Genomic DNA, 15281 nt, shown 5'->3' with positions numbered 1-15281 from the left:
ATAATAAAATTAGATGGCCTATTGATATTTGTAATTCTAAGTAACGTGACATGTGCGATATATCAGGAGGACTCACGTGTGACATGGGGTATATCAGGAGGACTCACGTGTGACATGGGATATATCAGGAGGACTCACGTGTGACATATGCAATATATAAGGAGGATTTACATGTGACATGGCGTATATCAGGGGTACTCACGTGTGACATGGGGTATATCAGGAGGGCTCACGTGTGACATGGGGTATATCAGGAGGACTCACGTGTGACATGGGGTATATCAGGAGGGCTCACGTGTGACATGGGGTATATCAGGAGGGCTCACGTGTGACATGGGGTATATCAGGAGGACTCACGTGTGACATGGGGTATATCAGGAGGGCTCACGTGTGACATGGGGTATATCAGGAGGACTCACGTGTGACATGGGGTATATCAGGAGGGCTCACGTGTGACATGGGGTATATCAGGAGGACTCACGTGTGACATGGAGTATATCAGGAGGATTCACGTGTGACATGGGGTATATCAGGAGGACTCACATGTGACATGGGGTGTATCAGGAGGACTCACATGTGACACGGTATATCAGGAGGACTCACATGGGAAATGGGGTATATCAGGAGGACTCACATGTGACACGGTATATCAGGAGGACTCACATGGGACATGGGGTATATCAGGAGGACTCACGTGTGACACGGTATAGCAGGAGGACTCACGTGTGACATGGGGTATAGCAGGAGGACTCACGTGTGACATGGGGTATAGCAGGAGGACTCACGTGTGACATGGGGTATATCAGGAGGACTCACATGTGACATGGGGTATATCAGGAGGACTCACATGTGACATGGGGTATATCAGGAGGACTCGCATGTGACATATGCGATATATCAGGAGGACTCACATGTGACATGGGGTATATCAGGAGGACTCACATGTGACATGGGGTATATCATCGTCTTCAGTAGAAGGAGTAAAGCTGTTGTAGATTTCCATGTGTAGATACACAGTGCAGTCACATTAGTGTCACCACCGGTCACAATCCAGAATAATCCCCTTTGGCAGAGCGGACGCTGCGAGACCTGCAGGACGAGAGGGAGATGGAGGACCAGCCTCCAGGGAGGACAGGAAAGGAACAGCGCTCACCCGTACTGATACGCGAAATATGACTTTACTGCACGACGCGTTTCAGGCCGTAAGGCCCTTTCCCAAGTGCACATAAATCCTGCCACGGTGAGTCACAACATACGTAAGCCAGTGTGACCTGCCGTGGCAGGATGAGTGCTGTTCCTTTCCTGTCCTCCCTGGAGGCTGGCCACCATCTCCCTTGTCCACCATCTCCCTGGCCACCATCTCCTTTGTCCACCATCTCCCTTGTCCTGACGTCCATGTGACGGAGATCAGCTGCTGCCCGCTATATCCACAACGGTTGTCATGTCCTTACAGTTGTTGTGTCTTACACATCCCAATCAGGTCAGCAGTCACCTGTTACGTTTATTATCCTTTTAAACATCAAGGCTATTACACCAGGATCGGCTCGGGACTTTTTTGTGCAGGTAGAGAGGAGATGTTGTGATGATGTCACTGGGATGTTGTGATGATGTCACTGGGATGTTGAGCCGACTCCAGTGCCGTGTCCAGCAGCGCTAGGTTACGCGGTTGAGGATCCATGGCATGAACAACCCGATCAAGGTGGTCCCACAGATTCTCGATTGGGTTCAAGTCCGGGGAATTTGCTGGCCAAGGAAGTACAGTAAACTCATCCTAGTGCTCCTCGACCCACGCCCGTACACTGTGAACTTTATGACGCGTCGCATTGTCCTGCTGGTAGACGCCATCATCCTGAGGGAAAACAATTCGCATGTAGGGGTGAACATGGTCCGCAAGGTTAGAGGCATACGTGTGCTGATCCATCGTGTCTTCCACAATGATGAGTGCACCCAGATGGCTGATGACACGCGCCTTCTGCCATTGGTTATTTAATGTAGGCGCTGGTCACATTATTAGGACTGGACTGTGTATAATAGCATAGTCTAAACCAAATCCATGTAATCACTCCTAACCCCTGTGACGCAGTATACAGCTCCACCGCACAGATACAACTTGCAATGCGTCTTCCTCAGGAATCATCATGATGACCACACGTCACTGTGGACCAGTTGAGACATCTCTGGAAAGCGCAGTAAGGGTTAACATGGCCACTGGTCTTTGAACTTTGATGAAAAGAAAAACTTTCTAATAATTCAGTCCCATCAGCTCTTATGTATGTATATAGAGAGTATATATATGAGTTTCTGTCTGTCTGTTCTTTATGCGCGACCAAACGACTGGAACGATCTTTACCAAATTTTGTAGACAGGTACTTTAGATGTCCGGGAAGGTTTTAGACCAGGCCTCAGCTCTCTCAGACGTACCATTCCTGAGATACAGTATCCCCAAAAAATAACCAGCATTAGCCGATACAAACCTGCAAGTCTTTCACTCATATTCCAACTGCCATACACACGGTCACATGTCTCTTATCAGCCAATAGAAGCTTGCAGGCGCTTAGTCTCCACATGCACACAGCTTTACTCCAGGTTTCCATAACAATCCAGCCATTTGTCTTCACTGCTGTAGGTCAGATTTAAAGGGGCATGTCACTGTGTATGACACTGTTACACAAAGTTACATACACACAGCTTTACTCCAGGTTTCTCAAACAACCAATCGCAGGTTACTGATATCCAAACTGAAATACACACGATCACATGATGCTTATAGACCAATGGAAACTTGTACGTTCTTCAGTCTTCACATACACACAGCTTTACACCAGGTTTCCACAGCAAGCAAGCTATTTAGGTTCTGTATTAGTCGACAGCAGTTCAGAGATCCTTAAGTATTCAGTCGTATGATGTGTATTAGCCAAAATAACTTCACATTTCATTTACCAGCTTTCCATAACAACACAGCCATAAATGCTGCACCTATACTGGACGGCCATACTGGATGTCAGCATTCTTAGACCAAAGCTAATCCTATGGGGCCACTGCACAAACAAAACATGGAATATACCCGTGTGAAGCAGAGTCCTTCTACTAGTCATCTTATAAATGTTTCCAAACATCCAATATGCAAATCACTGAACACAGCCCTTGGAAGAAGCCGAAGTACATTGCTTTGTTACCGTAACACGTTGTGCCTTTGGGCCTTCTGCACATCAGTTTTTCTCCTGCTGGTTGAGTATTTCATGTTCATTATCTTTAATTAACATTACATATTAGTCTTTACTGGAAATAATAATAATACATTTTATTTATATAGCGCCAACATATTCCGCAGCGCTGTACAATTTGTAGAGTACAAATACAGACAGATACATTACAAAGAAAGTCATTTCACACAACGGGACTGAGGGCCCTGCTCACAAGAGCTTACAATCTATGAGGTAGAGGGGGGGACACAAGAGATAGCAGGGGCGGCATTACTTATACAGGGGTCAGACACTTCTGTAATAGAGGTGACTGTCATTACACAAACATAAGACTTTATGAGCCGTCACCAGTCGTGTCCTGTAACATGTGGATGGAGATTGAACAAATAAGTTAGGCTGGAAAGGCATCATATCAAGTGGGGTAATGTGGAAGCGGGGACAGAGGAGGGTTAAAATGTAGGGATTCTAATTGTAGTACGGAGGGGTTGACATTAGGAATTGTGATCGGCCTGTCTGAAGAGATGTGTCTTTAGTTTGCACTTGAAGTTGTAGAAATTGGGAGTTATCTGATTGTCCGGGGTAGAGCATTCCAGAGAAGTGGTGCAGCTCGGGAGAAGTCTTGTATACGAGCGGGGGAGGGTCTGATAATAGAGGATGGAAGTGTTAGGTCATTGAGTGAGCAGAGAGCGGGGGTTGGGCGGTAGACAGAGATGAGGGAGGAGATGTATGGAGGTGCGGCATTATGGAGAGCCTTTTGGGGGAGGGGGAGAACTTTATATTTTATTCTATAATGAATAGGCAGCCAATGTAGTGACCGGCACAGACCCGAGGCCTCGCTGTAGTGACCGGCACAGACCGGAGGCCTCGCTGTAGTGACCGGCACAGACCGGAGGCCTCGCTGTAGTGACCGGCACAGACCGGAGGCCTCGCTGTAGCGACCGGCACAGACCGGAGGCCTCGCTGTAGTGACCGGCACAGACCGGAGGCCTCGCTGTAGTGACCGGCACAGACCGGAGGCCTCGCTGTAGTGACCGGCACAGACCGGAGGCCTCGCTGTAGTGACCGGCACAGACCGGAGGCCTCGCTGTAGTGACCGGCACAGACCGGAGGCCTCGCTGTAGTGACCGGCACAGACCGGAGGCCTCGCTGTAGTGACCGGCACAGACCGGAGACCTCGCTGTAGTGACCGGCACAGACCGGAGGCCTCGCTGTAGTGACCGGCACAGACCGGAGACCTCGCTGTAGTGACCGGCACAGACCGGAGGCCTCGCTGTAGGGACCGGCACAGACCGGAGGCCTCGCTGTAGTGACCGGCACAGACCGGAGGCCTCGCTGTAGTGACCGGCACAGACCGGAGGCCTCGCTGTAGTGTCTAGACTGATAGATGAGCCTGGCCGCTGCATTCAGAATAGATTGTAGAGGAGAGAGTTTAGTGAGGGGAAGACCGATTAGTAAGGAGTTACAGTAGTCAAGGCGAGAATGAATCAGAGAGACAATAAGTGTCTTTAGTGTATCTCTGGTGAGGAAAGGGTGTATTCTGGAGATGTTTTTGAGGTGGAGGTGACATGAACGTGCGAGTGATTCAATATGAGGGGTGAAGGAAAGGTCTGCGTCAAATATGACCCCGAGGCAGCGGGCTTACTGCCTAGGAGTTATAGTAAGGCCTGAGACTGCAATGGATATATCAGGGACAGATCTATTAGATGGTGGAAACAGTAGTAGTTCAGTCTTAGAGAGATTTAGTTTCAGATAGAGCGAGGACATGATATTAGAGACAGCAGAGAGACAGTCACTGGTGTTCTGTATGAGTGCAGGGGTGATGTCCCGGGAAGATGTGTATAATTGGGTGTCATCAGCATAAAGATGGTACCTGAAGCCAAATCTGGCGATGGTTTGTCCAATGGGGGCTGTGTAGAGAGAAAAGAGCAGGGGGCCGAGGACCGAGCCCTAAGGAACCCCAACAGCAAGGGAAAGAGGGGAGGAAACAGAGCCCGCAAATGATACACTGAGAGTGCGGTCTGAGAGATAAGAGGAGAACCAGGAGAGCGCAGTGTCCATGAGGCCGACTGAGCGGAGCATAGTGAGGAGGAGATGATGGTCAACAGTGTCACAAGCTGCAGAGAGGTCCAGAAGAATAAGAAGAGAGAAGTCACCATTGGATTTAGCCATTAGGAGATCATTAGAGACTTTTGTGAGAGCCGTTTCAGTAGAGTGCAGAGCGCGGAAACCAGATTGTAAGGGGTCAAGCAGAGAGTTAGCAGAGAGATAGCGGATTAAAAGGAGAATAAACCAGGCGTTCCAAAAGTTTAGAGATGAAGGGGAGGTTAGAGACGGGTCGATAGTTAGCAGCACAGGATGGGTCCAGGGAGGGTTTTATCAATAGCGGAGTTATAACAGCATGAAGGAGGATGGGAAGATTCCAGAAGAGAGAGAAAGGTTAAATATTTTAGTAAGGAAATAAATCGAAGTATTCATACTCGAATACCACGTGGTAAACAGTAAAAATTCACTTCCCCTCCCACCTTCCCTGGAGCTTTTTTTACACCAATAACAGTGCAGGGGAGATGGGACAGGAACTAGGACAATGGAGGCATCGGAAAAAAGGGCTCCAATTCCGTACCACCTTTTCCCCCATTATACCTTGCCCATCTCCTGTTACAGTCCTATGAAAAAGTTTGGGCACCCCTATTATTCTTAATCATTTTTAGTTCTAAATATTTTGGTATTTGCAGCAGCCATTTCAGTTTGATATATCTAATAACTGATGGACACAGTAATATTTCAGGATTGAAATGAGGTTTATTGTACTAACAGAAAATGTGCAATATGCATTAAACCAAAATTTGACTGGTGCAAAAGTATGGGCACCTCAACAGAAAAGTGACATTAATATTTAGTAGATCCTCCTTTTGCAAAGATAACAGCCTCTAGTCGCTTCCTGTAGCTTTTAATCAGTTCCTGGATCCTGGATGAAGGGATTTTGGACCATTCCTCTTTACAAAACAATACAAGTTCAGTTAAGTTTGATGGTCGCCGAGCATGGACAGCCCGCTCTCAAATGATCTGAAAACAAAGATTGTTCAACATAGTTGTTCAGGGGAAAGATACAAAAAGTTGTCTCAGAGATTTAACCTGTCAGTTTCCACTGTGAGGAACATAGTAAGGAAATGGAAGAGCACAGGGACAGTTCTTGTTAAGCCCAGAAGTGGCAGGCCAAGAAAAATATCAGAAAGGCAGAGAAGAAGAATGGTGAGAAGAGTCAAGGACAATCCACAGACACCTCCAAAGAGCTGCAGCATCATCTTGCTGCAGATGGTGTCACTGTGCATCGGCCAACTATACAGCGCACTTTGCACAAGGAGAAGCTGTATGGGAGAGTGATGAGAAAGAAGCCGTTTCTGCACATACGCCACAAACAGAGTCGCCTGAGGTATGAAAAAGCACATTTGGACAAGCCTGTGGACTGTTGAAACAAAGATTGAGTTGTTTGGTCATACAAAAAGGCGTTATGCATGGCGTCCAAAAAAACAGCATTCCAAGAAAAACACATGCTACCCACTGTAAAATTTGGTGGAGGTTCCATCATGCTTTGGGGCTGTTTGGCCAATGCCTGCATCGGGAATCTTGTTAAAGTTGAGAGTCGCATGGATTCCACTCAGTATCAGCAGATTCTTGAGAATAATGTTCAAGAATCAGTGACGAAGTTGAAGTTACGCCGGGGATGGATATTTCAGCAAGACAATGATCCAAAACACCGCTCCAAATCCTCAGGCATTCATGCAGAGGAACAATTACAATGTTCTGGAATGGCCATCCCAGTCCCCAGACCTGAATATCATTGAACATCTGTGGGATGATTTGAAGCGGGCTGTCCATGCTCGGCGACCATCTAACTTAACTGAACTTGAATTGTTTGTCCAAAATACCTTTATCCAGGATCCAGGAACTGATTAAAAGCTACAGGAAGCGACTAGAGGCTGTTATCTTTGCAAAAGGAGGATCTACTAAATGTTAATGTCACTTTTCTGTTGAGGTGCCCAGGTGACAGGTTAAATCTCTGAGACAACTTTTTGTATCTTTCCCCTGAACAACTATGTTGAACAATCTTTGTTTTCAGATCATTTGAGAGCGGGCTGTCCATGCTCGGCGACCATCAAACTTAACTGAACTTGTATTGTTTTGTAAAGAGGAATGGTCCAAAATCCCTTCATCCAGGATCCAGGAACTGATTAAAAGCTACAGGAAGCGACTAGAGGCTGTTATCTTTGCAAAAGGAGGATCTACTAAATATTAATGTCACTTTTCTGTTGAGGTGCCCATACTTTTGCACCGGTCAAATTTTGGTTTAATGCATATTGCACATTTTCTGTTAGTACAATAAACCTCATTTCAATCCTGAAATATTACTGTGTCCATCAGTTATTAGATATATCAAACTGAAATGGCTGCTGCAAATACCAAAATATTTAGAACTAAAAATGATTAAGATTAATAGGGGTGCCCAAACTTTTTCATAGGACTGTATATACCTGTTTTAAGCTCAGTATATACCTCTAACATACAGAGGTATTTGGGGCGCTATGTACCTTGTCCATCTCCTGTTATATACTAGAAATGCGTAAGACTAGCGCAAAGGGACGAGGACGGGGCGTGGAAATCCAGCTGGGGGCCCAGGCTGCGGTCAAGCTACTGTGGATCTAATGCCTACTGGAGAGGGCAGCCAGCATTGCGCCTCTCCACAATCTCTAGCTTGATAGGAACGTTAAGCAGGGTGCAGGGTACAACACTGAATAGGGCCGAGCACCAGGAACAGGAGTTACAATGGCTAGCGGATAATGCTTCCAGTGGCATTTGCACCAGCCAGTTACCTCCAGTTGTGTTCCTACCCAAGTCTGCCCCTCCTTCCTCCCAACATGCCCAATCTTCCCAGCAGAGTCATCCCACCCTTTTCCTCTCCCAGGAGCTGTTTTATGGTCCTTTTCCACTCTTTGACTCTGACCACTTCCCGAATCCCAGAAACTAACAAACGAATTTGTGTGTCCTGATGTCCAAACACTGGAGCATCCGCCATCTCCTGCTGATTTTGTGGTTGTGGACCAGCAACCCGTCCTCAGTGATGATGACGAGACACAGTTCCCATCAGAGCAGGCTGTTGTTATGTGCGGTGTGCAGGAGGAGGAACTGAAAGAGGAAGTGGAAGAGGAGGTGGTGGGCGACGAGGTGACCGACCCGACCTGGACAGGGGTGATATCTAGCGGGGAAAGCAATGTAGATGTGGAGGCAAGCGCAGCACCAAAGAGGTGGCTAGAGGCAGAGGCATGTCCAGAGGCAGAGGACAGCTGCTTCACAGAAGCCAGGCCAGAGCCAGCAAGGCCCAAGATATTCCCTGTACTAGCCACTTGAGAAAAACTCCCCCACCGAGGCCACGTTCCTCATTGGTGTGGACAAACTGAGTGCGGTTTGCACACTGTGCAACTCAAAACTGGATAGGGGCTCTGAGAAGAACAACCTGGCCATCTCAGCCATGCGCCGTCATTTGGAAGGCAAGCACTGGGCTCAGTGGGAGAGAGCAAACGCAGGATAATCATCAGCCTGGACACTCCACATCTGCCTCTGCCACTTTGGGGACTTCACCCTCATCCTCCCCTTTTCCTGCCTCTGCTCCTTTACCTGCACCATCATGCACCTCTTCCCTGCAACCCACCATCTCCCAGACGTTTGAGCTCAGGCAAAAGTACAGCACTACTCACCCACATGCACAAGCCTTAAACGGTCACATCTCCAAACTACTGGCCCTGGAAATCTTGCTGTTCAGGCTTATGGAGACTTAGGCCTTCTGTGACCTGATGGCAGCTGCGGCATCTCACTATGCCGTCCCTACTTCTCCTGGTGTGCCTGGTCGCATAACATCAGGCAGGCCCTGAGTTTGGCGCTTTGCACTAAGGTCCACTTGACCACCAACGCGTGGACAAGCGCATGCGGACAGGGGCACTACATCTCACTTACGGCACACTGGGTGAATGTAGTAGAGGCTGGGACTGGGTCGCAAACTGGGGCGGCCTGCCTCCTCTCCCTGCCCAAGATTCCTGGCAGGGGTTCTCACAAACCACCCTCCTCCTCTGTAACATCAACCCCAGCTACCTGCTGGAAATGCTGCAGCACTGGCGTGGGGAGACGTCAGCAGGCTGTGCTAAAGCTCATCAGATTGGGGGACAGACAGCACACTGCCTCCGAGGTGAGGGATGTCAGCCTAGAGGAGACAGCAATGTGGTTTTCGCCGCTGCACCTGGGCCCAGGCATGGTCGTGTGTGATAATGGCCGGAATCTGGTAGCAGCTCTGGAGCTTGCCAGACTCAAACACTTTCCATGCCTGGCCAACGGTTTCAACTTGGTGGTGAAAAGGTTTATAAAAACCTACCCCAATGTGCCTGAGCTACTGGTGAAAGTGCGGGGCTTGTGCACCCACTTTCGTAAGACTACAGTAGCCGCAGCTAGCCTGAAAACTCTCCAGGATTTACATCTCCACCAGTGTCAAGCACCCCGACATGAAGTTCCATGTTTCTGCTCCAGCTCACCAGTTCCTCCTCCTCCTCCACCATCAGCATTGAAAAACGAAATTTAAAGAGCAAAGAACATAATACTCTGCTCCTAAAAGGCTCAACTCACCCCAAGGGCCTGAAAAGTAAATTCTTGTATGGCTCAGCTTAAGGGCCTCTTTCTTATTTTGGGAGGGCTCACCTCAAGAGCCACAAAAGGTATTTTTTGAGGTCTCACCACATCACACACAATGACAGGTCAGGGGGGGACTGAAGGATTTCCCATTGCCTGTGCCATCTGTGGTTGTCATGGGCAAAGTGATATAAAGGGGGGCTTGGTAATGCTTCTTTAGCTTAAAATTTGGGTTTCTGTCCATAGTATTGTGGAGGAAAGAAGGTTTCCGGGTATTTCCCCCCACTGTGATAGAGGTTGTAGTGAGTGTGTATAGTGTGTAGTTGTTAGACTGTGATAGTGGGGTAATAGAGGGGCTTTGGTGTGTTAGATGCCCCCAGACATGCGCCCCCTGCTGGCCCAGTTACATTGCAGAGGTGTTGCATCATTTCCTGGGGTGTCATAGTGGACTTGGTGACACCAACTAGTCGGATTTTGGTTTCCCTGAAACGAGCATTTTTTCCCCATAGACTATAATGGGGCTCGATAGTCGTTTGATTAGTTGAATATTGAGGATCTGCTCGAATCGAATCCCGAATATTTCCCTACTCTCTAGTTGATGGCTAACAACAGCTAAAAATGCTGAGATATTGCGAGCTTTCAGGACTATTAGAAGGTCCCTTCATCAGGCTGGTGAATAGTTTGATTCCTGAGGACATTCCCTTTAAGGAGGCGTATAAGCAGACAGCGGCCTCCAGGATGTCTAAGACACTGCAAAAAGCAAATCGGCCACAGAACTAATGGGACATAAAGGGAGCTGGATGTGGGAGAGTGAAGGCTCCGGGTGTTTTCCAGGGGTATGGCCGCTGCACTCAGTGTCTTTGTTTTATTATTGTTCCTTGTATAGACGCCATTACCTTGTCATGCGTCGTCGTCTCTGACCTCCAGGTAAAGCCTCTGCTACATAACTCACCGGCGTCTTCTTCAGGAAAGAGTTGTTACTGCACGGGCCGTTATACAGAGAAGCAGAAAGCCGCGACGTGAGGCCGATGCCCTGAACTTTTTAATTATGAAATCAGTTTCAATTTCCTGATTGTACATTTTTTGATGACGGGGGTGGCCTTCATCCCAGAACTTCTCTGCTCGGATAACAGCATTTAGTGATCTGCTTTACAGCATAGTCATGGCCAGCCACAGACTAGAGGCGACTCACTGAGGTCAGTAGTGATGTCATGAGAGGCGTTATCTTCTATCAGTGATGGAAATGAGGTCACTGCTGCAATGAAAACCCCCCACAGTCTGACACTGTTATTAGGACGAAGTAGAATGAGATTTATTTATTTTTTTAAAGATTTTTAAAATGTTTCTAAAAAAAAAATTGTTTTAAAAAAAAATTTGGTGCCACGTTCTCTTTTAATAAAAATTCAATCTGCAAGGTGTGGCCTTGGACTAAGACCAGGATCATATAGGCGGGGGGCGCGTCTTAAATACAATAACATGCCGTCATCTTGAGGGAGGTGATAAATCTGCTCAGGACGGAGGGAGAAGGTTTTTTGTAATAAATTATGAGTCTATTTATTTGGATTTTTTGCTCCCTCATCTTTTTCTATTGTATAAATAACGGTCAGATATTGAGATGTCACATCTGCTACAGCATCAATCCTGTACTCGCTGTCCGTCCGTCCGTCCGTCCTAGGTCTGTATATACAGAAATAAAATCTTTATCAGGTGATTTTTTTTTTTGCTCCCTTTTAGCATTTCCCACACACACAAATTCTTTGAGGTATTTGACATGTAATTTCCTCATTCCTCATACAGGACATGGTTATGGCTTCTCTCCTGTGTGAATTCTCTGATGTTTACCAAGACTTGATTTATCCATAAAACACTTCCCACATTCTGAACACGGATACGGTTTCTCTCCTGTGTGGATTCTCTGATGATCACGAAGTCCAGTTTTAGTAATAAAACATTTCCCGCATTCCAAGCACAAGTATGGCTTCTCCCCCGTGTGGATTCTCTGATGTATAACAAGGTTTGATTTATCTGTAAAACATTTCCCACATTCTGAACATGGATATGGCTTCTCTCCCGTGTGAATTCTCTGATGTATAATAAGATTTGATCTATCTGTAAAGCGCTTTCCACATTCTGAACATGTGTATGGCTTCTCCCCTGTGTGACTTCTCTCATGTGTAACAAGATCTGATTTCTGGGTAAAAGATTTCCCACATTCAGGGCAGGCATATGGTTTCTCTCCTGTGTGAATTCGCTCATGTCTAACAAGACTTGATTTATCTTTAAAACATCTCTCACAAAGCGAACATGAATATGGCTTCTCTCCTGTGTGGATTCTTTCATGTTTGACAAGATGTGATTTATTGGTAAAGCTCTTCCCACACAATGAACATGAATAGGGCTTCTCTCCTGTGTGAATTCTCTCGTGTCTGACAAGACTTGATTTATCTGTAAAGCACTTGCCACATTCTGAACAGGAGTATGGCTTCTCTCTTGTGTGAAATTTTCTCTGTTGAAGAAGTCCTGAGCTTTTTGTGACCTGTTGATGAGATTGGGGCCTATTAACCCTTGTGCTCGTAGTCTGTGATTGGTCAGGAGAAGGTTCCTCATGATTCGGGGGATTATATGATGGATCTATATTGTGACGTCCTGGATGTACATTAGGGGTAAAGAGGTTTTCTCTTGCGGAGCGCTCCATCATATCTTCATCTTCTACTTTATAATTCAGCATTATCACGACGCTCCCCTCACAACTATTACCGGGATTTTCTGTTAAAATAAAAATGGATTTTATATGATCAAGACATTAAACTTCATGAGGCTGTATACACACGCGCAGTTTTGCAATAAAGCCATAAGTGGGTCCCGCAGGATGAAGTCCCTGCCTTATAGTGCCGCCTCCTTATGAATGTGCTCCAAACTACAAATGGCGCCAAAATCCCCCGGCATGACTCCGGCCTTTGTATTACACAAACCTGGACTTGATGACCCTCGAATAGCACATCGGTGTCTGGTGATCGAGTCCTCTATACCTCTCATACTATCCTATACCAGCCGGGATCTGCCCCCGCACAATATCCATGTGTGCAGAGTTGTCAGAAGACACTGTGGCGTTGTCAGATAACTTCTCAATTCCTAAACCTATGACCTATAGGGCTACACTGAGGAGCTGCCTTCTTATTGGGGGCCAAAAGGATGCAAAATTATATACAAGGTAGGTCCTTGGTGATAAGTAGTGAGCGGGTGAGGGGTGGTGACTGTCAGCGACAGTCCTGTAGTAATGGCCACAATCTGATGAGGGGAAGCTCTGCCTTCACCTTTCACATCCATGAGCCTGTACCTGAGATAACACCTCCGGGCATTTCCTCCTCCTCCTCTTCCCGCTTACACAGGTGATGGCTCCTCATCCTCTCCTCCTCCTCTTCTTCCTCCTTACTATTAGTCAGATCTTCTCCCTGATGTGACAGATGGAACAATTCACTGTAGAATCCAGCACATGTATGGATGTGCCCCAGGGCTCAGCGGCGCCACCTACCTGATGATGTTCCGTCTCTTCCTCGTCTTCAGTCTTTACATAAATCAGATTGATACCCTAAACAGACAAGAACACGTACAATGATCTTGGGGGTGATGACTTTATGGTCAGATTTCGGGGACTTTAGTGTCCTCTACCTGGTGATCCTCTGGGACATTCTCCTCCGGGCAGTCCTGGGAATACAGACGACATCTCTCGGGGAGATTTCTCCTACTGGATCCATCTGTGGGGACACAATGTACCAGACGGGTCTCTCAGCACCAGAGATTACAATGTTCTGCCCCTCCCCCCCTGTACAGAGGTCCCAGCACATTATAGGCCGTACTCCTGGGGTTTAGCACATCCTCAGGGCTCAGATACAGGTGATCATGGCAGGCTATAGGAGCTGCCGCACCCTGGACAAAACCTTTCCTCTCCCCCTGTATTTTTCGGCCCCTGTGGACATTACAGAATTACTGCGGCTCTCCCCTCCTGCACTCACACTCACTGTATTATTAAATATCAGCCCCCTCACCCTCCGCTACGACATGTGGCCTGTAGGTGAGGTTGTGCCATCAATGGGGCTGACTCTAAAGGCACCCTATGTACAGCCCATTTATGGTCTTCCATCCTGACTCCTATGTCACCTCTGATACACTTTCACTGATGCAGACTACATTTCCCATCATGCCTCTGCAGAGGGGGAGGAGTCTCACCACGCTGCACATGCACTGCATTGTTTCCACCTGTCTCACAGATAGTACAGTCCAGTAGTGTGAGTCAGAAGGGCTGACTCTCACAGGTTTGTAGCAAGCAGTTTCTGCACTTTGTAGAATACACTGGAGATTCTGCACACAGCACTCACAGATAGTACAGACCAGTAGTGTCAGTCTGGAATACACTGGAGATTCTACACACAGCACTCAGAGATCATAGAGATGGGCAATGTCAATCTTCATTTCACAGAATACACTGGAAATTCTGCACACCGCACTCACAGATAATATAGGTGGGCAGTATGAATAGGGTTTTATAATGCTGCGACTATTCATTGTATGGAGTCACCTACTATATAACATCTTATTAAATGCAGACTGATATACCCTCCTTTTCCTATTTTTTCAATATACTGCTAGAATATTAACATAAGTAACCTGCTGATATTTGGGGCTGGGGGTCCTCCATCATCACCTCCTTGTACCGATCCTCGTGTCCTTCTAAATACTCCCACTCCTCCATGGAGAAATAGACAGCGACATCCTGACACCTTATAGGAACCTGACAACACAATGATACAGTCATCACCCCGACCCCTCCAGTTACTGTATAATTTCCCAGCATTCCCAGCACTGTCACCTCTCCAGTCAGCAGCTCCAGCATCTTGTAGATGATCTCTAGGATCTTCTGCTCATGTATCAGGGAGAGAGGGGGAGGCTCCATGGTGGGGCTCCGACTCCTGCTGCCTCCTCCTCCTGGCTCTATGGTGAGGCCCCGACTCCTGCTGCCTCCTCCTCCTGGCTCTATGGTGGGGCCCCGGCTCCATCCTCCTGACTCCTGGAGATGGATGATGGGAGTCACACCGCCCCCCAATGTCTTCCTCACTATTGTATACACCTGTATATGGAGAGACACATTTAGGGATATGAAATATAAGAAACAAGAGTCTTTGGGTTTGGAGTCTTCAGTCGTTGATTCCTTCTTTAATGGCGAACTGATGACGACAGATTAGAAGCTTCCGCGGCTCTCGGCCTCTTCCTCAGGCGTAGTATATACTAGTATATACACAATATCTGAAGGATGAAGAGACCCCTAGGAATAGACTGTCTGGTGGGAGGGGGGAGGGGAATTGGTGCAGACAAGTAAACAAATCATCAGTTCGCAAGCTCCTCATCAGCTCA

At 47.3% G+C, this 15281-nt stretch overlaps 1 protein-coding gene across 1 annotated transcript; it reads right to left on the bottom strand.

Annotated features, from left to right (window-relative positions):
• Positions 1–11622: 11622 nt before the first annotated feature.
• Positions 11623–14915, bottom strand: LOC142187913 (uncharacterized). Its single transcript, XM_075261720.1, has 6 exons — positions 14740–14915; positions 14538–14661; positions 13542–13627; positions 13405–13461; positions 13210–13324; positions 11623–12638 (listed from the first exon to the last, which is right to left on the bottom strand). The coding sequence occupies exons 1-6, from the start codon at positions 14821–14823 to the stop codon at positions 11677–11679; spliced, it is 1428 nt and encodes a 475-aa protein (XP_075117821.1). The 5' UTR covers positions 14824–14915; the 3' UTR covers positions 11623–11676.
• Positions 14916–15281: the final 366 nt, after the last annotated feature.

Source organism: Leptodactylus fuscus, unplaced genomic scaffold (genome assembly GCF_031893055.1).
Source record: "Leptodactylus fuscus isolate aLepFus1 unplaced genomic scaffold, aLepFus1.hap2 HAP2_SCAFFOLD_314, whole genome shotgun sequence".
Lineage (NCBI taxonomy): Eukaryota > Metazoa > Chordata > Amphibia > Anura > Leptodactylidae > Leptodactylus > Leptodactylus fuscus.
The sequence above is the reverse complement of the archived record's forward strand: the minus strand, read 5'-3'. Positions and strand labels throughout refer to the sequence as shown.

Excerpts from the sequence above, each read along its gene's own strand:
- LOC142187913 (XM_075261720.1), bottom strand. The coding sequence starts at position 14,823 with ATGGAGCCTCCCCCTCTCTCCCTGATACATGAGCAGAAGATCCTAGAG. Across the intron at positions 13,628-14,537 it reads CCAGCCCCAAATATCAGCAG|ATGGATCCAGTAGGAGAAAT; the intron begins GTTACTTATGTT and ends GTGTCCCCACAG. Across the intron at positions 13,325-13,404 it reads AAGAGACGGAACATCATCAG|GGAGAAGATCTGACTAATAG; the intron begins GTAGGTGGCGCC and ends CTGTCACATCAG.